Here is a 23,336-nt window from a genome sequence, read left to right on the forward strand (position 1 = left end):
TGATCCATTTGTTTGTTTTTGTGAGGTTTCAGCCCGTGTCTGACTCTGAAAATGAAACTTATCCAGAGTCAGAGGGGGAACTGAAACTGCTCAGGAGAGGCTTGAAAAAGCAGAACCAGGAAGTGACTCAGCAGAGCAGGAGAAATGGCAAATGGGGATTGGACAAGTTCCTGTGGGGGATTTGAACTCTCCAATCAGCATGCGTGACAGGAGAGCTGAGAAGTGCGCAAATCAGAAAGCAGCCTGATTGGCTGCTGGAGAGAAAAGGTGCAGAAGGGATCGGCATAAAAGGCAGATGCGTGAAGAGCAAGTTGCTGGAGACAATCAATCCTTTTTGCTCACAGCCCTTGCAGAAAAGTCCTTATGTACATCGGAAGCCTCGCCTGTAGCCAGATTGGAATCAGTGCCAGTGTCTTCTACCTCCGAAGATTTGTCTTCTGCACAAGCTGCTTCAGAGGATCCTCCTCCTGCCATCCCGGCTGAGCACAGTCTCATGTCTAGCTCAGGACCCCGTCGCCGTGTTTCAGTGTGAATCAGGTGTGCATCCAGCTGTGCTCCTAGCCCTCAGCTGTGCCTAGGATCACCAGTCCAGTCCAGTCTTACTTCCAAGCCCCAGCCTTGCCTAGGACCTCTGGTCCAGTCCAGTCTTTCTCCAAGCCCACAGCCTCGCCTAGAATCTCCAGTCCAGCCCAGTCATGCTTCAAGTCCTCAGCCTTGTCCAGGATCTCCAGTCCAGTCCAGTCTTGCTCCAAGCTCCCAGCCTTGCCTAGGATTTCCAGTCCCATCCAATCGTGCTTCAAGCTCTCAGCCTTATCTAGGAATTCCAGTCCAGTCCAATCTTGTTTCAAGCCCACAGCCTTGCCTCGAGTCTCCAGTCCCGTCCAGCCTTGTTTCAAGCCTGCAGTCTTGCCTCAAGTCTCCAGTCCAGTCCAGCCTTGCTTCCAGTTCTCAGCCTTGCCTAGAATATCCAGTCAAGCCCAGCCTAGCCTCCGGAGCCAAGCGTTGTCCAGTGGTTCCAGTCCAGTCTCTCCTAGACTCCACCTGTCAGTCCAGTCCTATCTGCATGCCAGCTTGCAGATCCTTCCCTCCAGCTTCTGCTTTGCCACTCACTCTAACTTCACCAAGTCTGACAGCTTCAATCAGAGAGTTAGCTGAATTCTGCCTTGCTGTTCTGCCACAGTCTGACCCTGCGGCCATGGCTGTTCTTCCACCATTGCCTGGGTGGTCTTGATTAGAACTGCCTTAACTTATTATTCACCAGTTGTAAATAGTTGTTTTAAATAAAGAGTTTTGATAATTCTGTCTGGCCATCTCATAGTCTGAACAGGACAGTTTACTTGGCTGTCCACAGTATTCTCAGGAGTCTTCTCCAACAACGATTAAAAGCATCAATACTCTTCCTATCCTGCTTCTTCAAAGTCCAACTTTCACTTCCATAGAATGTCACAGGGAATACCATGACTTGCACTATTCCGATCTTTGTAGGTATAGAGACATCATGGCATCTGAATATCTTTTCCAAGGCCTTCCTGGCTGCTCTACCAAGAGCTAGTCTGCGGTGTATTTCTTGACTGCTTATTCCTTTACTGTTGATGGTTGATCCTAAAAGGCAGAAGCTATCTATAACCTTGATATCTTCACTGTCAGTTCTAAGGCTGGTTGTTCTACCTGTTGTCATTAGTTTGGTCTTCTTTATATTTAATTTTAATCCCATTTTTTTCACTGTACTTCCTGACTTTTATTACTAGATCTTGCAGAGCCTTTGCATTTTCAGCTATCAGAGTAGTGTCATTAGCATAGCATGGGTTATTGATGTATCTTCCTCCTATTTTATAACCATGCTCATCTTCTTCCCAAACAAGTTTATAACCCTGATAGTCTCTGGTGGTCACCCATACTAACCATGTCTAACTCAGCTTAACCTAAAGACCTGGTTCTGTACCTGGGCCTGGGCCAGGGCCTGCCTAACTTTTAAAGCTAGATGGGCCAGGGGTCTGATCCAGCAGGGCACACTCAGCCAGGGGCATTACTTGTTGATGACTTGATTACTGAGCCATACAGTATACAAAATGCATTTGGGGATATATAGATTTACAATTCTTTTGGTAGCTAAGATTGACAGAATGGTCTGATAGTCTTTTAAATCTAGTGAATTTAACTTACTTGAATTTCATTCATTCCAAAATAAAGTTTCCAAGTATTTGGAACAGATTAGTACAAAGTATGAAGCAAGGCATCATGCCTTGTTCAACAAATCATAGCTTTCTGAGTGAGATGGGCAGTGACTAAATTTGAAATATAAATAAATAAGCAAGCAAGCAAGCTACAATGAGTAATGGTCTAGTATATTGTATGAACAGCCAACCCTGTAGCTACTGTAGCTGATAAGATGTGTTAGATCACCCTTTCCCATCCTGTTGTTCCAAACATATACTTTCTGGAGCCTTCCCTAATATGAGATTTGCATAAAAATCCATTTATAGTAAGAAGCAATTTTGGAGAATCACAAAGAGACACGTTAATAAAATAGACCCCTATGCAGTGTGTGAATGGGCCAAATGATGGAAGCATAGGGAGTTGGAGGAAGGGAAAGAAGTCCATCCTAGTTGGTAATTCAGCAATAATTAATATAGCTGCCTCCTCCTTTCATTGATATTAATTCAAATATATTTGGATGTGGAGAGAGGCTGGAAGCCATGTCAAGTTTTAACACTGAGATCAAGATCTTAAATCTAGTTTTTATATAAATCCTTATTTAAAACCAGGCTGAGATGGAAACTCTGACAGTAGCAAAGCTTAAGGAGATGCTGTAACAAAGCATTCCTGGAGTGATGATGTAACTGTTTGAACTGCAGCCTCAACTGGATGTGGATGAGTGCCAGATATTTGGAGGAATTATTAGGACTGAGATTCAGCCTAATAACTGATGATGATTTATTGTCGTCTTAAAGACAATGCATTCACTCTACACCCTGAAACAGGCTATTTTAACCTTTGGAGCTGGCTATAAAAAGCAGCACGGGAGCAGCAAATTGTTGTTGAGTTACCAGCTCAGCTTCACCCAGTTGCCTGTCTGTGTGTTGTGACTGGCCATCCAGCTGCTCCAGAATTATGGGCATATGTGGTGTGAAGTTTGGGCTAAGGGGAGGTGTCTGGCACAGCTGCTGGAAAGTGTATTCTGCACCCCAGTCCAGTGAAGTGTGATGCCAAACTCAAGCCTTGTTTGTCAGATTCTTAAGCCTCCTTCATGTTTTCCAGCTGTCCTTTCCTGATACTGCTTAAGGGAGATGGGGGCCCAATTTTCTCAGCTCAACTAAGGTAAAGGATGGAGCCAGCTGCGAGGACACAAAGCAGAATGCAAAATACAGAGAAGAGGGAAGCTGAATATATTTCATAGCCCAATTAGAGAGCCAGTTTGGTCTAGTGGTTAAGGCAGTGGGCTAGAAACCAGGAGACTGAGAGTTCTAGTCCTGCCTTCGGCATGAAAGCCAACTGGGTGACCTTGGGCCAGCCAGTCTCTCTCAGCCCCACCCACCTCACAGGGTTGTTGTTGTGGGGAAAATAGGAGGAGGAAGGAGTATTTGGTATGTTTGCTGCCTTGAGTTATTTATAAAAATAATAAAGGTGGAATAGTAAATGAATTAAATAATAAATAATAAATAAATTAAGGGAATACGAGGGTGGGTATTACGATCCATGTCTGTGTGCTTTCAGATGTGCAAGGATCTTTTTAGCTCTCTAGGTTTCACAATGTGACCCTAGAGTAGGAAAGACAATGATCCAAGGTCATTATAGCCCATTTAATCATATCTGTTATTCAGGATGTTTCTGCATCTGTTCTGACTCTGCAATGAAATCAGCAGGCTGTGTGTTACTCTGTGTTGCCTGGTGTGCTGAGCTCATAACCCCACTTCTTACTCACTGTACAGACTGGTCTGAAACTGAAGTTATTTGCTTTTTCCTTGCTGATTTTTCCACTGAAATTTCCCAAGAATGTAGCAAAGTTTTGCTTTATTACTATTGCCATTAAAAGGGTATGGGTTTGATTCTTACATGGCTTACGGGTCCTTCCTTCCTTCCTTCCTTCCTTCCTTCCTTCCTTCCTTCCTTCCTTCCTTCCTTCCTTCTTTTCTATTTTGATACAGAACTATTGGAATATTTATGTCCTAACAGTCAGAAACAACGCTGAGACGAGGAATAGGCCTCTAGCGTTTTATTACTGCTACATTAGACAGAAAATCCTAACAAACTGAAGAAGCGTGAGAAAACCCAGACAGATAAACCCCGAAAGTCAAGGCGGGTCTGATCTGTGTCTCTTTGAATGGCTGCTTAACTCCTCAGTACTACTCATGCGTTTTCCCCCCTGGATAGAGGCCCCCTCCTGCTCACCATCAGTACTCATGACAATTTATTTATTCATTCATTCATTCAATTTTGCATGGCCGCCCATCTCAACAAATGACTCTAGGCAGCAAACAATCTTAAAATAAATTAAAAACAATTCCAACCACAAATGCAAAAAGTCAAATACACAGCAGCTGAGGAAGATATCACAATCAACAGTCACTAGGACAGCCAGGGCATGGGAGCCTTCACCTACTTGGGATCCCTGGCCTGGGTTCAGAACCAGGTCTTTAGGGCCTCATGAAAGCCCATCAGGGTCGGGGCCATCCTCATCCCCGGAGGAAGAATGTTCCACAAGATGGGCACTACAGCAGAAAGGCATGCCTCCTAGGCCCTGTCAACCGGCATTCCTTGGCCAATGGGACCCAGAGCATGCCTATCCTGCCTGACTGGATTGGACAAATAGAAACAACCGGGGAGAGACAGTCCCTCAAGTAAACTGGTCACAAGCCATGGAGGGCTTTAAAGGGGACAACCAGCACCTTGAATTGCACCCAGAAGCACTTTGTGAGTTGCTGTCATGATCACCGTTGCGATGCTTGTGACATCGCAACGGCTCGCATGACAATGCAGGGAAATGGGTCCCGGGCGGATTAAGGGAAAAGGCAACTAGGTAACAAAGGGAGCAACAGGTGCTGGCAACAAAGTATCAACTCTAGCCGGAGGCACGAAGAGAGAGATACAATGTTGCAAAGAAGGTAATTGACAAGACCAGACCACGAGGCACGTCCGAGCTGTCAAAGAGATTACGAATCTGATCGCCCGGCAATGAACCATCACCGGCCAGGGAAGCAATCAAGGAAACGCCCGAAGCACAGGAGGGGCTCCACGACCCCTCATCTACCGACGACGGAACCGACGGGGCTCGGGGGTGCACCCAGAGTAAGAAGGGGTGGAGCGCTGGCCGGCACGGGCTATTTACATCCCGTTCCGGCACGCTCCACTCACTCTCAGCTTTCTTAAAGGGCACGCATACTGTTACACAAATAAAACCAGAACCTAAGCCTACACTAGCGTCTGTGTCTTTACTGGGTAGCAGGCAGAGCCTGACAGTTGCCAACGCAGCTCACAAAGTAATGGTGTTACATGTGCATCACAGTAGTCCAATGTTATCACAAATCTCCTTCTGTGTGTTCTTTTGGCCTCTGACAATATGTTAATAAAGTTAAGTTATGGGTTCTTAATAGTACCTGAGACATGATTAAGCATGGACAAAATGCATAAAAGCAACTTAGCCCTATGTACAAAATGAACACATGCAGGTCAGGGCAGAATGAGGCCTGCTGTTGTAATCTGCTTCTACCGGATCCAGACAGTATTTTGTTTCATGTGTGAATAGTCCATCCTTTTTAAAAATTATACATTCATTAAAAAAAAAGTATTTCCATTTTGGAGAAACAAAATATTTATCCTGATAGTCAATATAACATAAAAGCTATGGATGACATGATAACTGGTGAGGGAAACCAAGGATATCCAATGCCATGTCACAGCTGTGAGATGCTGTGTGATGCTTCAATCTGTTACAAAGTGAACATAATTTTAACTCATGGTAATTTCTTACACAATTAATACACAATTTCCTACAGTCCTGATTCAGACCATGGTGCATCTCAGCTAATTTCAGCCTAAGTGAACAGCTGAAGCTGACTGGCAGGGAGTCTTTCCCAACCTTACCAGGAGATGCCAGATATTTAATGTGGAATCTTTGACATGCTGTTTACCAGTGAGCTGAAAGTCTTTCTCCTTGGTATTAAGAATTAGGTGATGTCTTCATCTTTAGGAAATTCCAAGACTTAGCTGGCTAAGCCAAATTTATTTTACCTGTGATAAATCTGTAGGTGAACTTTGTTCATGATCTATCTAGAGGTAGGGGAACTCCAAGGATATGCTGTTTCCTTATGAGGGAAGTCTAGCATTTCCTGCCAGGAAACAGGTAGTCTACCATGAACAATAGAATGTTTTATAAATAGGTCTTTTCGATACTTTTTATACCAACAGTATAAATTCTGCCTAGATGCCAAGGCCTTGTTTAAAAATGGCAAAACCAAGCAGTTATTTTTCAAAGCGATGGGCTAGGCGTGTACCAAGAAATGTTTTATATGTGGTAGACAAGCCTTAATTTTTAGCAACAGCCTGGTAGACTGTTCCCACCCCCCTCCCCCCACACACATACTCTTTTCCTGTGGCAGCAGTGATAGCAAGCACAGAGGATATGATTGATCTCACAACATGGTAAATAAGGACAGTACTTAAATAGGACAAGAGCTGATGGCCAATCTGAGGAACTGTGAACTGTGCCACAGCTGAATAATTTGATGTTAGGAGGACTCACAGAAATATTCCATACTGGCCAGCACCAAAATTTCACCAAAATGACCTGATTCTGTCAATGTCAAGTCTTTGTCTTTGTGGCCCTCCTCCTCCTCCCTACAGTAAGTTATTCTTCTGTTTGTATCTTTTGTACAGAAAGAAATAAAAACTCAGTATAACAGCGGACAACTTTCCTGTGAACTGATAGCACTGAAGACCGAAGGTACAGATAGTTATTAATCATTTTGATGCTCTTCCATTTCAAAAATCACTGAAGGATGCTTTTGTTTTAATAAAAATAGGGGCTATACATAGATAGTTCCTATTATTTCTGGAGATGAATTCATATGGAGAAATATCAGAACCAACTGCTGATGGGTATAAGTGTTGAACAGAGAACTTACCTTTTTTCCCCCTCCCAACTCATTCAATTTGATGAAAGAAAAATTGTTCTCAAAGAAGAGAAGAGGATTTTGGTAAAATTGTCATGAATAGAGTGTGATATTCTTGCATTTATTCAGTTATGAGGTAGCAAAAGATGTGTGTACTGTTCATTATCCAATCTTCTCTTCAGTGATCTGCAGTCTCCATGGCTTCCCACATTTCAATTAAATCCCAAGGGAAAATATCATGAGGGAAATCCTCCATGGGGATTTTCAATAGTGATGCTATTTTATTGCTAACAGGAGTTCTACCTTTTAGTAATTATTGGAAGACTTCTTCCCTAGTAGAATTGTCCACCAAATTTCTCCGCCAGAAATTGAATGAAGAATTTTAAAAAGCCATTTGTGCCTAATAGGTCTGCTAGCCACTGTGCAGCTGCTGAGGTTAGAAAAATGCTGCTGTGGTCCTAAATATTGTTGCTGGTCACATCTTTAAGTTCCTTATATATACTGTATGTTATACAGTATATGATAAGCACAGATGTTTCTGCAAATCTTGGGTATATGGAAAAAAAGTATGGAATAAACTGGGCTTTTATATACCAGGGTGAAGCTTATTGTGATCTCCGAATACCCAGGCCTCCAAATATATTATGCCCTCAAATATCCTCCTTCCATAGTAAAAAGTAGAAGATGGGAGATGGCATTGAGCCTACTTCTTCACCCACATCCCTGCTTTTCCCCATAGTCCCTCCCATGAAAGCCTTATTGGACCCTCAACTCAGTATGGAGGACTTGCAGAATAAAGGAACATTGTGGTGAAAAGGGTCTACCAACCCCTCCTGCCCAAACATGTTTCTCTTGAATGATCCCTCTTCACAAACAATGGACTGTGAGTTATATTAGAAAATGTAGAACTGCAGCTATTATGCATAAATATTTACTGAGATACCAAGGATTCTCATATCCTTAACATCACTAGAATGTCAGCTCTCCTTAATATCAAGCAGTATAGGGATACCGTCTTACTTCAGATGGGATTTAGGGAGTATTAACAACCAGAATCATGACTGAATAGTACGCCACGGACATAAAACATTTATTTCTAATTTTGATCAAGAGATTTTACCAAATATGTTTTGTTCTAACCACATTTGCTCCACATAATGTAGATAGCCCATTGCTCTGTACCCTCACCCATTATCTAAAGATGCCTCTTATTCACAAAGTCATTGGTGGCTCTCGACATAGCATCTGGGAATTGCAATCCTAGAAAGCATCTCCCTCTGTGTCTTCAGCCTGTAATAGTAAATAAAGGTAATTTGGGAGCCTTTGGTTGTTTGCTACATGTGAACAATGTGGTGTCCAGCATCATAGTTATGTATTTGTGTAGAAGCATGAAATGGCGTTAAGGAATATGTGAAGACTTGGCAATCATCCTCTCCTTGTTTCTGAATAGCTGTGCACTCTCATCTCTGCAAACAAGTAGTTATTTGCAAGAATGTGGGTAACTTGTTAACCCAATGTTTCTAGCTTAAACCCTCCTTCTTCCTCAAGTTGCTGAGAAAACCTTAGACAACTAATTATTCTTCAGTTCAGCAAGCTGTGTATGATCTGGCTTTGACTGTTTCCTTTCACTGTATTCTCCCTTTCCCATTTTGTTCCAGTGTTGTTTTTGAATTCACAGGTTCAAAGAAACCAAATTCTGCCTTAAATTCTGGGGAAATGCCTGGCATGGAACTGCCTGTCTTATACCAAGTGCTCTGTTAACATTTTTGCATATAAATAGCATATAAATAGCTCTGCAAACTAGATATCCCAGGTTACCATTAGGCATTCGCAGAAGCTGAGAGATAGCTTGCACGTTTTCATGAGCTTGATGGTGACCTAAGAAAGGCTTTGCCCTAATATGGACACAGAAATGAGGATCTTGTGGAAAGTTGTGCTTGCAGATAGATTCCATCTATAGTAAGCTGGGTGTGCATCTGATTTGTTGTGATCCAGGAAATGATGCATGCACGGGAGATTGTTAATATATGCCAATCGTCTTGCATAGAGTGGGGCGTAGCCTAATACAGTCTCTTCTGTAGCATGCTATACACAATGTATGTACCAGCAATGACTGGTGTACCTGTCTGTAGGCAAGAAAGAGTTAGTAATGGCAGCAGCATATCCTTAAAATAGTCTCATCTGTATCCTAAATACGATTCTGGTGTAAAAATCTGTTGAGAAAATGATTTCATATGAGCTCAGATGGGTAGGATATTGGTCCAGGTTTGTGTGCTACCATGATAGTAATCTATTCTGATATTTCTTGTCATAGGCAGGTTTAATTATTGACTTTAATTACATTACTTAAAATAAGGATAAAACTTCTCAGTATTCAAAAGCTTTGGCAGACGGCTGGGTGGAAATTCCCAAGATAATTCCAACCCAATCAATCATTAGGGGAAATAAGCAATGTTTAGGAGAGTTGGGCTTCCAACAGGATTTAAGAGTTTGGAGGGATCCAAAGAACTGCTCAGAGAACTATTACAGTACATGTTGGTACAGTTAAATACTTCTAGATTCTGGAGTGATGGTTTTATGTCTTCCCTGTCTTGTTGGCTATGTGTACCAACGCTTGCGTGTTCTTTCCAATGTGCTGCATTGAGAGGCCATTGTAATCACTTTGTTGAATGGGACCCAGGGCTTTCTCCTCCAAAGTTATTACTGCAAAGACTTAGCAGAGTTCTTACAGCTAGTGTGGAGAGAAAAGAAATGGCAGGAGGTGGAGAGAAAGCTGAACCCACTACTCAAGATTGCACTTCTACACAAAGGGTACATCAGCCTGCATGCCACTGGCTGGTGCAATCCCTACAAGTAATACATTGTCATGTGTTAAAACAAGCCATGGGTTTAGGCATTTAGAATCACAAATCTGCTTGGGAGGGTCTTCCCCCACTCCACCAGAGTAGATTTTTGTGGGTACATAAAGGAGTGCTTGGACAGGAGAAAACAGACTCTTCTGCATTCTGCTGACAAATGTATTTCCATCAGCAGAAGCATGCAATAGAATTATATTCAATATTTCTATCTAGCTCTTGAGCTGTAGCATATACATCCACACTGTAATTGTTATTGCTGTCATGGAATATGAATTTTTATAATTGCAATATAAACATGCATGTTTCACTAGTTCAGAGTGTGTGAAGTGCATGATTTACACATGTTATACTGCACCAATCATTTGCTCTAAAACAATAAATAAAGCTCTTTTAAACACATGTAGCTTGCCCAGCAAAGAAACAATACCAGATAACTTAAACAAATTCCAATCGTTTAAATGAATGGAACTTAGCACTTATTACAGCTCAGTTCCTTATACAGTGGTGAAGAATAAAAAGATTATAGTGAACAGATCTTTTTTTCATTTATAAATCTTAACTGGATTCATCTGGGATTTAAAGAATCTCCTTTCCAGCCACCATGGTTTTAGGTCAGAAGTGATACTCAGGATAGAACTCCCATATTCAAGGGCATGAGTTATTTGATCAAAGACCCATCAACGCTAACACCTGCAGCCCATTCCTTGAGGATTCCCTCTGGACTATTTAGGAAGTTTTAATCCCTGGCAGGATGCAGGGGAATACAGGTTTATGTAATACTCTTCCTATATTCTGTACTGTATATAACATTAATAAGCCCTCCAATAACCACATGACAGACCAATACTACTGTCAATCTGTCACTGATTGAGAATGGTATGAAAGAGTAGCTTGTTTTAAGTCCTCCAGCAAAACATGCGTGTACGGGAATTAACATTTGTTACTTCCAGTTTACATCTGGTGCTTTTAACAGGCTCTTCTAGAGGGAGCCTAAACATTGTGCATGACTGAACATGCCATGAATTTATAGAGCATGTACTACGCATTTCCAGAATGTGAACCCTTTCAGATAACAAACTGAGCTTTCAAATCAGTGTTGGAGAAAAATAGTAGTGTAACAACCAAGAGATGGAAAGGGAAATGAAAGCCACCTATATCTAATTCTTCTTTTCCTCCTCCTTCTTGAACAAGCCAACACAGGCTATTTGCACAATGAAGCAGAAAAAAGGAAGGCTGCATTGCTGGAGAAGCAGATGGATGAGACCACAAGGCTCCAGCAACAACAGCAGAAAGAGGAAGATTGTCTGAAGGAAGTTCACCATGCTGAGACTCACAAACTTAGCCAGGGCATTAAACTCCAGGTTAGAGCTACCTATTCAATATGCATCTAACTACTGTAGGTATTCATGTATATTTCCCTTTCAGTCTGGAATTTTTTCTTCTGTTTTCTGCAGTAATCAGATTCAGATAAGCACCTAATACCTTCCTTGGGGACACCATACAACCTCAAGATTTATTTGACTCACCCTTTTGTGTCACCTGAGTACAGTACCATTGTATTCTAAGATGAGCAACATTTTGTATTACTTTAGTTGGTTTCCACTCACCATTTTTAAAAACCATATATATGAACTTATTTGGGACCTTTAAAAAAGCATCAATAAACATGTTAGCCTCTCCCTGTACATTGGAAACCTCACCAATTTCACGAGTGCAGATTTCCTTTCCCACCCCTTCCCATTTTCTCTCTCTCTGTTGAAAGCGATACTGTATGAGAAATCCCTGCTGGTTTTCCCACAGCTGGGGAAAGTTTACCTACTTCCTTCTTTCTACTATAACTGAAGCTGTTCAAAAGGAGGAGAGTTAATTTTCTTCAAAGAGCACTGAGATAGTGTTGCTTGGGTAAATATGGAGACAAAGTTGACAGCTGTATTATTTGGTTCCTGTGTCAGTAGACTGCAAGACAGCCTCTGCTATTGGTAACTGGCTGATTTACAATGGTTGCCCCCCAAGACCTGTGAGATAAGGGCATCATTACTGAAAATGAGCTATACCTGTATACCGTTCCTACCTAAAGCAGACATATGTTCACAACAGCGGGCCTCACAACACTCACACAGGGCTAGGAACCAAATTCTCCAGCACTGTGACAGGAACAAGTAATCTCAGCAATGACATCAACAGATTTGATGACAAATCTGTGTTCATTTATTCTTTTACACATGGAGAGCTGCCAGTTTGTCCTATATTGAACAAAGTGGAGCACTGCAAGAAATGATGTAATATCTCACACTGGAAGTGAACATGTATTGGGCATTAAAAATGGCAATATCCCCAAAGCAAAGTGCAACAGTTCAGCTTTCCTAGACACTCTAGGTAGCTATACTTCTACCAAGGAATGATTTCATTTCAAAACAACTAAAATCCATAAAGATTGTTAGGTCCCTATCAAGATCCTATGCAAGTGTACTCAGATGCAAGTTCACTGGGGTTATTCATAGGTGAACCTGCATAAAATTAAAATGCTAACCCAGCCACTCCCATTTCAGTTGGCTGAGTATTGGGGAGCTGTAGTCCCAATGCTTCTGGAAGAAAGCAATTTGAGGGCAACTGCTCAAAACACTTCAAAGGAGGATGGTTATAATACAGCATGCTATATGATTATAATGCATTATTATTTACCTACAACTTAACTTTCTATAGTTTTTCCCCCCTTTAGGTAGAGAAGGAGGATTTACAGTATAAACAATTCTCTGAAAAATACAATATGTTGAAGAGAGAACAGGAGGAAACACTGCAAAGTAAGAGTCTAAAACATGCTTATGCTATACATGAGATTTCTTCTGTTTCTGACATTTCTACAGAGCACCAGCGTAAGCCATCCTGAGTTATATATATATATATATATAAAGGTGGGATAAATAATAATGTTTTTAAAAATCACAGAATATAAAGACTTGAAAATAGGAGTAGGATGACTGTAGCAAAAAAAGGCAAATATAGTTCTGATAGTAATAGGTGCCTCGGGTGCAGTCCCAAAACATCTGCAGCACCCCTTGAACACCATCGACATTGACAAAATTACCAGCAGTCAATTGCAAAAGGCAGCTTTACCCAGAACAGCTTACATCCTATGATGATGCCTTTAATATTATTAAACAATGACATCTGCCTATTCCAGGTCCTTGGGAAGGACTCGATAGGTGGACAAAAATGCCAAATCCAGTCTAAACATCTGGCTGACTGTGCAAGCAACCATAATAATAATAATAATAATAATAATAATCCAGGTTGGTGTAAGATGGGTCTGTGGCAAGTCTCTGCCATTAAAGACGATGGCTGGGAATTGTAGCTCCTCACATCCAGACAGTGCCATATTGGGGATCACTGCCTTGCTGTATTAATACTTTGTTTGAAGTGCAGACATTCAGAAGAACAAAGTTTCTGTTTATATATACCACTGATAATAATACATATTCTGTTGTTTTTCTTAGTGGGCTTTGTGCTGGTGCTGTAACGCTCCTACAGTGAAGTTGCCAAGTTGTCCGTTGGATCTTCTACCTCTCAGTGCTGTCCTTTTGGGTCCTATCCATCACAAATAGTTGTCCTTTATTTAAAAACAGCAGAATCAACAAGCATGTTTCCCCAGTTTTATGGGAAGGATACTGAAGGAGGAAAGATGGCTAAGTGGCTAAAGCATAATCAATTACCACAGAGACAAAGCAAGGAATAGCAGGAACAGCATCACAGTTATGAGCACAGTTTTTAACTACCGAGCATTTATCACCCTTAAAAAGGCTTTAGTCATAATTGTGCTACAAAGAAAGGGATGCCTACTGATTTCTCTAGAAATTAGTGATGCTTGCAGGAAATCCTTTGCTCATCACTGGTATGACATATTCCCAAACCAATTTGCCATTATTCAATTCCTATTCCTGTGGATAGTTCATATTCATTTTAGATGCACAATATTTCAATACGTGGCTCATCCTATTTTTCAGTACCTCCTGGTTCTTTGTCCATACAGCCTCCTGTGCTCTGTTGGCTTAGTCCATCAGCCTCCTGGACTTGATTCAAACAGAATGATTTGGCAATCACTGCATAGAGAGAAATCATGGATATATCAAAATGGAGCTTGTGCTTTCTCTTTTTTGGACTATCATTTTGTTTTTCTCTTGCAGAACTCCAGAAAGCACATGATCAAGAGAAGCTGTTCCTAAGCGAATCCTACCAAAAATCTCAGGCATCTTTGCAGGTACCAGTTTATTTGCTTCAGGGAAACAGAAAACTCCAGATTCAGTGCAGTATGTCAAGAAGCCAGAAAAGATGGCATAGACCCGCTAGCCTAATCCTAACCCTTACCCAGTGGCAAGTATGAATGTGTATGTGTAAATTACTACTGGTAGTCCTCGGTTACCGACCATTCATTCAGCGACCAAAGTTATGACTGTTAATATGTTTTCTACTACAGATTAAGGTTACTATGGTAACTAATCATTTTGGCTGGATGAAGAGGTTGAATTTAATTGTCCCCTTTTCATGTGTTAATGGTTGCATTGCCTAAGGGAGGAACTTGCCTGAACTTGTTTTAGTTTCAGTTTCCCTTCTGTGTAGGCTTGCAGAGAATATGCAGCTGAGAGAAATCTCTCCTCTCAGCAAACAGCCTTTAAATATGTTTTCCTTTCTGTAAATAAATTATTTTTATAGAAATGCCAGTGTGTGACTTTTCTGATCTCTCCTGGGCCAAATGCTTTCCTAGCACTCTGCCAACAATGACGACGCTGAACGAAGAGACTTACAGTCTATTCTCAATGTTCCAGCCATCGCAGCATCCCTGCAGTCACATGATTGTGATTCAGGCACTTACCAACTGGCTCATAATTATGATGGTCGCAGCATCTCACAGTCATGTGATCACCATTTGTAACCTTCAATGCTGGCTTGTGACAAGCAAAGTCAGTGAAGAAGCCGGGAGGAGGTTGCAAATGGTGATCACATGATGTCACACCTAAGGACTACATGGGATTCACCTAATGACCGCAACTGGAACTGCTGGAACTGCTGTCATAAGTCAGTACAGTCACATGACATACTTTATGACTGCATCGCTTAGCGACCAAGTTCCCAGTCCCAATTACTGTCATTAACCAAGGACTACCTGTATATGTTTGGGTGCTTTGTACGCATAGGTGTGAATGTCAGTGCTGGCTCAAGGGTATATGGTGCTCCTAGGCCTCATTGACTGATAGCACCATCTCCCACCGATGTAAAGTTTTGCATTTTTGGAATGATTTGGAAGCAGGTGTGGCATTGGTGCCTCCTAAGCTTTGGTGCCCTAGGCCAGTGCCTACTTGGCCATACAGGTAGTCCTCACTTACCAACTGCCTCATTTAGTAACCATTGGAAATTACGATGATGTAAAAAAAAGCTTTGCAACCAATCCTTGCATTTACAACCATTGCAGCATCCTGTGGTCATGTGATCACCATTCGAGTGCTTCGCAACTGGTGTGCATTTACAACTGTTATAGTGTCCCACAGCCACGTGATCGTCATTTGTGTGCTTCCCAGCCTTCTTATGACAAGCAGAGTTAATGGAGAACAGAGAAGTAAAATCATAAGTCACGGTTATGTGTTGTTTCACTTAACAACCGTGGTGACTCACTTAGTGACTGAATTGTGGATGCTAAGCAAGGACTACCTGTAGCCTAAAACTGCCCCTGGTAAATGTGCAAATGTTTAAGACTGAGTGGCATCCATAATACACTGTGATGACTTTAAAATGATGACATGTTCATAAGAATGTCATTATACAAGTACCACTATTACATTCTTGAGTCACAAGCCCCCTGGGCCACACAGGGCATTGAGTAACTTTGAGCTGTTCAGTGGCTCAGCCCAATCAACTTCACTGGGATATTGTTGTGAGAATAAAATAAGGGAAAACCTCTTTTTCAGCCACTTTGAGCTCTCTGAGAAAAGTAGAATATGAATGCAAAAGCAATCAAATGCACCCTACAAACAGCCTCTGCAGAATCCTTGCTTTTTAGAAAGTTAAATATGGTAGCTTACCAATAATCCTTTGTACCAGGGATCAAAAAAGTTGAGATGGAAGCCATAGGATTGAACCCCTGCCATTTTTTAACATATGTCATGTGTGCAACATACATAAAAAGGAGAAGCCTTTGATTGTGCGGTTGTGGCCATGATCTTGGCTTTTTAGTCCTGCCCCACCATTTAATTCTCGCCTAGTAATGATTAAGTTATCTCTATCTGTGCCCACTTCTTCTTATTAATTCTATCAAATGTGCCCCCAAGGAAGGAGGGATACTTAGTTCTTTTGTCAACAAAATTGCAAAGTTTTATCCCATAATAATAAATATCTACCTAAATATCTACCTAAACCTTATAAATATTTATTATAACTATTATCAGTCAATAAATATTTGTCCTAATACATATATATCTTATTTAAAAAACCATCTAAGATTCCAACTTCTAACTGGAATTCATTCAACCTGCAGACTCTAGCTTTAGACTAAGTGTGAGCTGCAGGCCTCTTGGTCACATCATTTTTTGTTTGGTTGTTTCTTCTCCCATTCCCAGCTTTTTTACACATATTGTATGCTTTTGTAATTATTGTTTGGCATTAATAAAAGTATTGCCCAGCTATGGATTTGTGGGTTTTTTCCTCTCATGGGCCAACATTTCTGTGTGTGTGTGTGTGTGTGTTTAAATAAGAGAGTCTGTGTACAATTGTGGTGGGGTATAAGTGATATACAGTACATATACATATACATACATACATACCCACACGCATACATACATACATACATACATTCGAGAAATAAATGTGGATCCAGCTATAAAGAAATGCATCTATTTTGAGCTCTTTGTATAACAAAGTACATGGTTTGTACTCTTGAAAGCATGACAACTGAAAAATGTGTCACTAAAAATTGAAATATGGCCCCAGGAAGCTTCTAGTCAACAAAAGAATTGATGGACTTGACAAATCAGAATTTGCTTAAATAACTAGGTAAACTGCTAATGTATTATTTAATATATTACTTTTGAAGCAATTGCCTATCTGCCATTACAAAGAAAAGAGCCATAATGCCATTAAGGTTACCTGTTGAGAATACAAGACACAGTTCAGTAAATCATAGCAGCATTATACTTCTCTAATAATGATCAAAGTGTCGTAGACTTTGATTCGTGTTTTCTTCTGCATTCCCCCACCTGATACCTTCCCAATGTGCCTGGCCACTCTGGTTGGTAATTATGGCATTGTTGTTCCATACTTCTAGAGGGCACCAAGTTGGGAGATATAAACTGGATCATACCATTATATATTACAGTTTGATGAGTTGGGGGCCATGGAGCTAGCTCTAGGTGTGCGGAGGTAGGAATTTACTGCTACTCTTGTTTGGGAACACCAGCATCCTAATTAATGACCTACGGCATCCTCCAGAGTCCTCCGCTCGTGACTGTGCTAATATAAGGATAACAAGGAAGGTCTCGTGACATCACAGCAATGGCAGGATGATGCTAGAATATGCTTTAAATCACTGGTGGAGAAATGTCTAGAGACAGTAAAACGTTTGTCTAGCATTCTGACTGCTATAGCTTTTGTATCAGGAATGGCAAAAGGGAGATTTGTCCAAAATCATCATTCTGATAAAATAAAAAAGAGGTAGCCAATGCTGAAATCTACTCATTCCAGCACTATGGCACTGAGTGCGGACAGCAGGGAAAATATATGGCATCTGATGAGAGTGATAAGGTAAGACTAATTTAATCTGTCTCATCTTTCTGCTCCAGGAGACCATTGACAAACTGAGTTCCCAGCTGAAGGCCTTTCAGGAGAAAATGAAGTGGGTAGAAGAGTCAATCCTGAGCAGAGATTATAAAAAGCACATTCAGGTGACTTTACACAGTGTGGGATGTCCTGACTGATTTATTCACAGAGAGTGAAGAGAAAGCGGGTCCAAAGAGCAGGGTCTTCTGAACATACCAAAAAAGAAAAAAGAAAAGAGAGAGAAAGAAGACAAGGGGAGGACACTCATATGCTTTTGCTTTCAGCAGCCATTCTGCATTATCAGATCATAGGAACAATTACTTTTCCCAGTTCCTATTGCTGCTTGGTTTAACGGGCTTGAAACTGTTTACAGGTAGTCCTCGAGTTACGACAGCAATTGGGACTGGAATTTCCGTTGCTAAGCAATGCAGTTATAAAGCGCAACATCATATGACCATATTGCTTAGCGATGGCAATCCCCATTGCCATCATTAAGCAAAAATTGCAGGTCATTAAGCAAGCACCTCCTTGTAACCCCCTGCCAGCTTTCAACAACCAAAGTCAGTGGGGAAGCTGGCAGGAAGTTGCAAGTCCTAGGCGGCTCGCAAGCAGGCTAGCAGACAGGTAAGTGGCTGCTGCCAGGTGGGAGAGGGAGTGTGGGGGTGCACGAGTGGTCAGGAAGGGTGTGCGAGTGGCAGGGGAGGCACAGTGAGAGCACACAGGGTCTGGGGGAGGGTGTGCAGGTGAGGGAGACTTACCTGAGCTACTTGCAACCTTCCCTGCCAACTTCCCCATTGACTTTGCTTGTGGGAAGTCAGCAGGGACGGTTGCAAATCTTGATCACATGACCGTGGGATGCTGCAACTGTCGTAAGTGCGAGCCAGTTGCCAAGCACTCAGATCGCAATCATGTGTCCACAAGGGTGCTGGGATGGCCAGAATTTTGTAATCACCACTCGTTCAGCGCTGTCGTAACTTCAAACAGTCACTGAACAAGTGGTTGTTAAATGAGGACTACCTGTATTATTATGCCGCCTGACTCTTATTGACTCTGGGTGGCTCACAACAATCAAAGAAATTACAATAGAACACAATAAATAAATAAATAAATAAAGATGGCACGCGCTATCAACTGAGGGTCTCACTCTCTCTTGCCAAAGGCCTGAGTGAAGAGCCAAGCCTTCACGGCTCTTCTAAACAACAGCAGAGTGGGGGACATCTGGATTTCAGGGGGTACCTCATTCCAGAAAGCAGTGGTGCTACAGAAAAGGTGCACTTCTGGGGTCCCAATAGATGACATTGCTTAATCAAAGGAAACCGGAGTGCACCAACCCTGCAGGATTAAATTGGCCAGGCAGATACTATGGGAGACAGGCTGTCCCTCAAGTAACCAGGCCTCATGCCATGTAGGGCTTTATAGGTAACAACCAGCACCTTGAATCACACCTGGAAGTAAACTGGCAACCAGTGCAGCTGACTGAGCAGAGGTGTTACATGGGCCTACCAAGGCATGCCCACTGCTGCTCGCACCACCCCACTCTGGACCAGTTGAAGCTTAATGCCTTTTTGCTAGCTATTTTGACAACTTATATGAGAAAAAAGGAACAGAGCCCCTATAAATAAGTACATTTCTCCCTTTTTTTAAATAAAAATCTTTAAAGGATTATGGGACCCCCAGCCAGTTCTGGGAACAAGAACTAGAGAGTCTACATTTTGTCATTGAGATGAAGAATGAACGCATCCACAACTTGGACAAGAAGCTGCTCAACCTGGAAATAGTGGTGGGTTACTCATATTAATCCTATGTATAACTGAAAAGACTAATAAAAGAGCTTTACTGTACTTTAAAAAAGAGAGAGTAGAACAGCCTTTTTCAGTTTTGGGCCACTGGATACAGTGGAACGAAAAGATATGAATATAGGTAATTGCCTTATCCCTAAGGGTTTTACCAAACGGCCAATTGTTCCATGGCCCAAATAATCTAATCTCATTATTAAAATGAAGAATGGCTTGAGAAGGCTGTTTTAGGATATTTGGATGCAACAGGAATGGGCATTTTCATCTGTTTATGAGTGTTTTCATCTGTTTATGCAGTATTCACAGAGAACTGACAGTCCATCACAGTTTCCCCTTCCTGACCATTAGATAAGCATGGAATCTTATCTCAACCAATCAATAGTCATCTACCACTAATTAGGGATGCCTCACCCCTCCAATTTGTGGTAAAATACAGCAAAGCCCTTCCTTCTGTTCCCCAGAATGGGCAAGAAAGTAAACTGCAAGCCTTTATCAACTGGCCATATTAGGATCCCTTTATGTCAACTTGCCATACCCCTCCTTGCCTTAGTGGGACAACAGGAGCAGAGAGGTGGAACCAGCTAGGTGTCTCCTCCAATTGCTTCATAGGCTGCTCTTTGCAAGGCAGGGCTATGATTCACTTCCACTTTGGCAGTGGCACTTGTTCCCATTTTGCACAAAACTTCCCAGCTGCAACAGCAGGAAGGAGGGACCAAGTGACAGCGTAAGCATCTAGTGCAGTGCTGGCTGGGGAATTCTGGAGTTGAAGTCCACACACATTAAAGTTGCTAAGGTTGAGAAACACTGAACTAGTGATTTTGTTGACCAATCACTAGGAGTCTTAGTTATCTTTGTGAGCAGATCTGAGCCATGTTTAGTAACACTCTAGGGTCAGATAACTGATACTACTCAATATGTTTTATTTTTACTGGTGGGAGTTCTTCTTCAGGGTTAGGAATAGGCATTTTCCAGCCCTAACTGGAGCTGCTGGGAATTGAATCTGGAACCCTTGACCTCCTCTGTAAGTCATGTGCTTTATCACTGAGTCACATGCTAGTGTTGGGAACTGTAATTTAAGACATTTGGAAGGTGCAGGGTTTGGAAAATACTCTACAACCAGTAATGTTCAGTTTCCTGCAAAAGGCAAATGATTCCAAGTTCTCTACAGATATGAGGATACAGGCCAGAATTTTACTAGTGCACTTATAAATGTACACTTTCCGGGATGTAATTGTGTTTAGGATAATCACATTCCCATAAAGTCTGTGGCTTGCTACATTTTCCTTATGTGACTGTGAACTTGTGCATGCTGTACCTTTGTTGTAGCTGAGGTTGGCTCACCCTTCTAATCCCCTTTCAGATGGAGTCAAACTTGTTGCTTGAAGAGAAAATTAAAATTCTACAACAGGAGAATGAAGATCTCCAAGTCCGGATGCAGAACCACATGACAGTGACAAGGTGGTATCTTCACTATAGAAACAAATCTTTACAGATGACTCCTGTTTGATCAGTTTTCTGTGTCCGTGTAATCTGATGACTATGGGAAATGTTTTTATTTCCCCAAAGTCCCACAGTAGCTATTGTACTAAGTACCATTCCAAACATGTGAGGAACTACTAAATTCTTGGGTGGTTTAAAAAAAATAGATGTTTATTTTCAAGTATATTTTATGTGTCCTTTCTTTCCCCCAGTCAGTAATTTCTCCCCCTCTTCTGAGTAGAACAGGATGAGTGCGATGTGGCTTCCATGTGTTTCTGAACTGCAACAGCTGGGCTCAAGCAGCACCCTAAGCCATAATGGTATTACCCTGGTTTTGTCTTAAAGTGTTTTATGAACCCAGCCACTATGGTTTATAAATTATGCTTTATGACTTATAATGATTTATTCAAGAAACTGTGATAAAGGAAATCATGGCTTAGTATCTTGTGCAGATCCAAGCTAGAGCTAATGACCATTGGAGTTCAATAACATTTGAAAAGCCACAAGTACTGTAGACTCTACAATAGAGCCTACAGTACTTCTTGAATGTAGAATTAACTGGGATTGCCATTTCTGTTGTCTCCAAAAGTGTTGGAGGCCTGTGTTTTGGGGAGGGTGCAGAGTATCAGCCATTTTAAGGGGTAAAATTGGTGCCTTAAATATCTGCAAGGAATCAAGCACCCGTTTTGCTCCATAATCCATAACCCCTCCCTAATGCAAAAAACAGTTAAAATTATTGGCCCCATTCAGCAGTGAGGCTCTGGAGGCCACAAAAAAAATATGGGTGGGCTAAATGTGGCCACTAGGCTGTGCAGTTTGTACACCTGGTTTATATAAAAGATGCGACAAAGTGCTTGTAATGAAAACTGATGCATGCTTCTCCTCTCTTCCCATTTATGTAAGGAGGTCTAAAAACGGTTATGTCTTACCATGCTTTAATAGGCAACTGTCTGATGAGCTTCTGACCATTCGTGAGGCTCTGGAGAAGGAGACCCAGCTGAGGGAGCGAGCTCGCCGAGAGAAAGAGGAGCTCTTGTACAGGGTGCTTCACGGCGATTCAGGGCACCCCTGTGCTATCCCTGCTGAGACATCGCTCATTGCCACGTAGCACCTTGAGAGGCCAAAGACCCTGGTGTGGTACAGAAACAGAAAGGGAGGAAAGGAGACTATGATGTGACTCTTCCGTCATTTTACTGTAGTCCAGGGGTATTCAACTTTTTTTTTTAATCCCATGGACTAAGGTGGCCTTCAAGGGACATGCCGCAGGTCACACTCCTCCCCAAAAAATGAGGGCCAACTTAAGGAAGTGGGAGTAGAGATGTAAGGTAAAGGTAAAGGTTTCCCTTGACATTAAATCCAGTCGTGTCCGAATCTAGGGGGCGGTGCTCATCTCCGTTTCAAAGCCGAAGAGCCGACGTTTGTCCGTAGACACTTCCATGGTCATGTGGCCGGCATGACTAAACGGCCATTAAACAAATTAAATAATAACTCCCTGATTATTTAATAATTTCACATTTCACATTTCACATTAACAATCACAATGTGTTGGTTGCCACTGGAGGGGATCACACCTAAGGCTGGGCTTAGGTCCAGGGTGTGCACCTCTGTGCTGGCCCTGGAGTTACTCTACGGTCTAAGGCAATTCTTGCTTGGATTTTCTTCTACAGATGCCCTTGTTCTTTGCAACCCTGAAGACTGAGACTTTTCCATCTTCCTCGCTAAAGTGGCCAGTTGCAGGGCTAGTCAGGGAGTTCAACCTTCTGACATTTTGTGGTATACAACAGTCAGGTCAGGTCTTTCTCTTGTCCTTCCCCCAAGGAGTAGCAAAATTAACTACTTCATATAATACATCATGTGAGGGGGTAAAAAGAAATTAGAGAAAAAGGAGTAGGAGCTACAAATAAATTGCACTGTCTCAGCTCTTCACATTCACACACCTGTGAGATACTAGAGTATGTAAAGTGAAAGGTCCATCCTTGTTTGATTTCAGCTGATGGAACTAGAGCTAAACCTAAATTCTAAAGCAGTTGAACTTTAAGCCAATGCTTTGTAGAAGTTGAATTTATTTGTAACTAGGCTTCTTTCCCCATTTGCTTCTTTGTTCTGCTGTGTCCCCACAATGTTCCTGTCATCTTGTCCCCAGCCCATGGATGACACAAGCTGAAGTCATCCTTAACTGTGCTGGGATTAAAGTAGTAAAGGTCAAAGGTCAAGGGTGACCTTTCTCACCCTTTATCTTGGAGTAAAATCAGGTGACTATATGACAAGTGACTTAAAACTGGGACAATCGTAGG

General features: G+C 41.8%; 1 protein-coding gene across 1 annotated transcript in view; it reads left to right on the forward strand.

Moving 5' to 3' along the window:
- The window catches only part of CCDC69 (coiled-coil domain containing 69), a 43,735-nt gene extending 21,529 nt beyond the window's left edge, over positions 1-22,206 (forward strand). Inside the window, exons 2-9 of the mRNA XM_063292190.1 lie at positions 6,874-6,940; positions 11,159-11,328; positions 12,687-12,768; positions 14,149-14,222; positions 17,791-17,892; positions 19,428-19,547; positions 20,924-21,021; positions 21,985-22,206. Of these exons, the coding sequence (XP_063148260.1) occupies positions 6,874-6,940; positions 11,159-11,328; positions 12,687-12,768; positions 14,149-14,222; positions 17,791-17,892; positions 19,428-19,547; positions 20,924-21,021; positions 21,985-22,150 (879 nt within the window). The 3' untranslated portion in view covers positions 22,151-22,206. The remainder of the gene's footprint in view (positions 1-6,873; positions 6,941-11,158; positions 11,329-12,686; positions 12,769-14,148; positions 14,223-17,790; positions 17,893-19,427; positions 19,548-20,923; positions 21,022-21,984) is intronic.
- Positions 22,207-23,336: the final 1,130 nt, after the last annotated feature.

The sequence above is a fragment of the Candoia aspera genome, chromosome 2 (assembly GCF_035149785.1).
Source record: "Candoia aspera isolate rCanAsp1 chromosome 2, rCanAsp1.hap2, whole genome shotgun sequence".
In the NCBI taxonomy this organism is placed as follows: Eukaryota; Metazoa; Chordata; class Lepidosauria; order Squamata; family Boidae; genus Candoia; species Candoia aspera.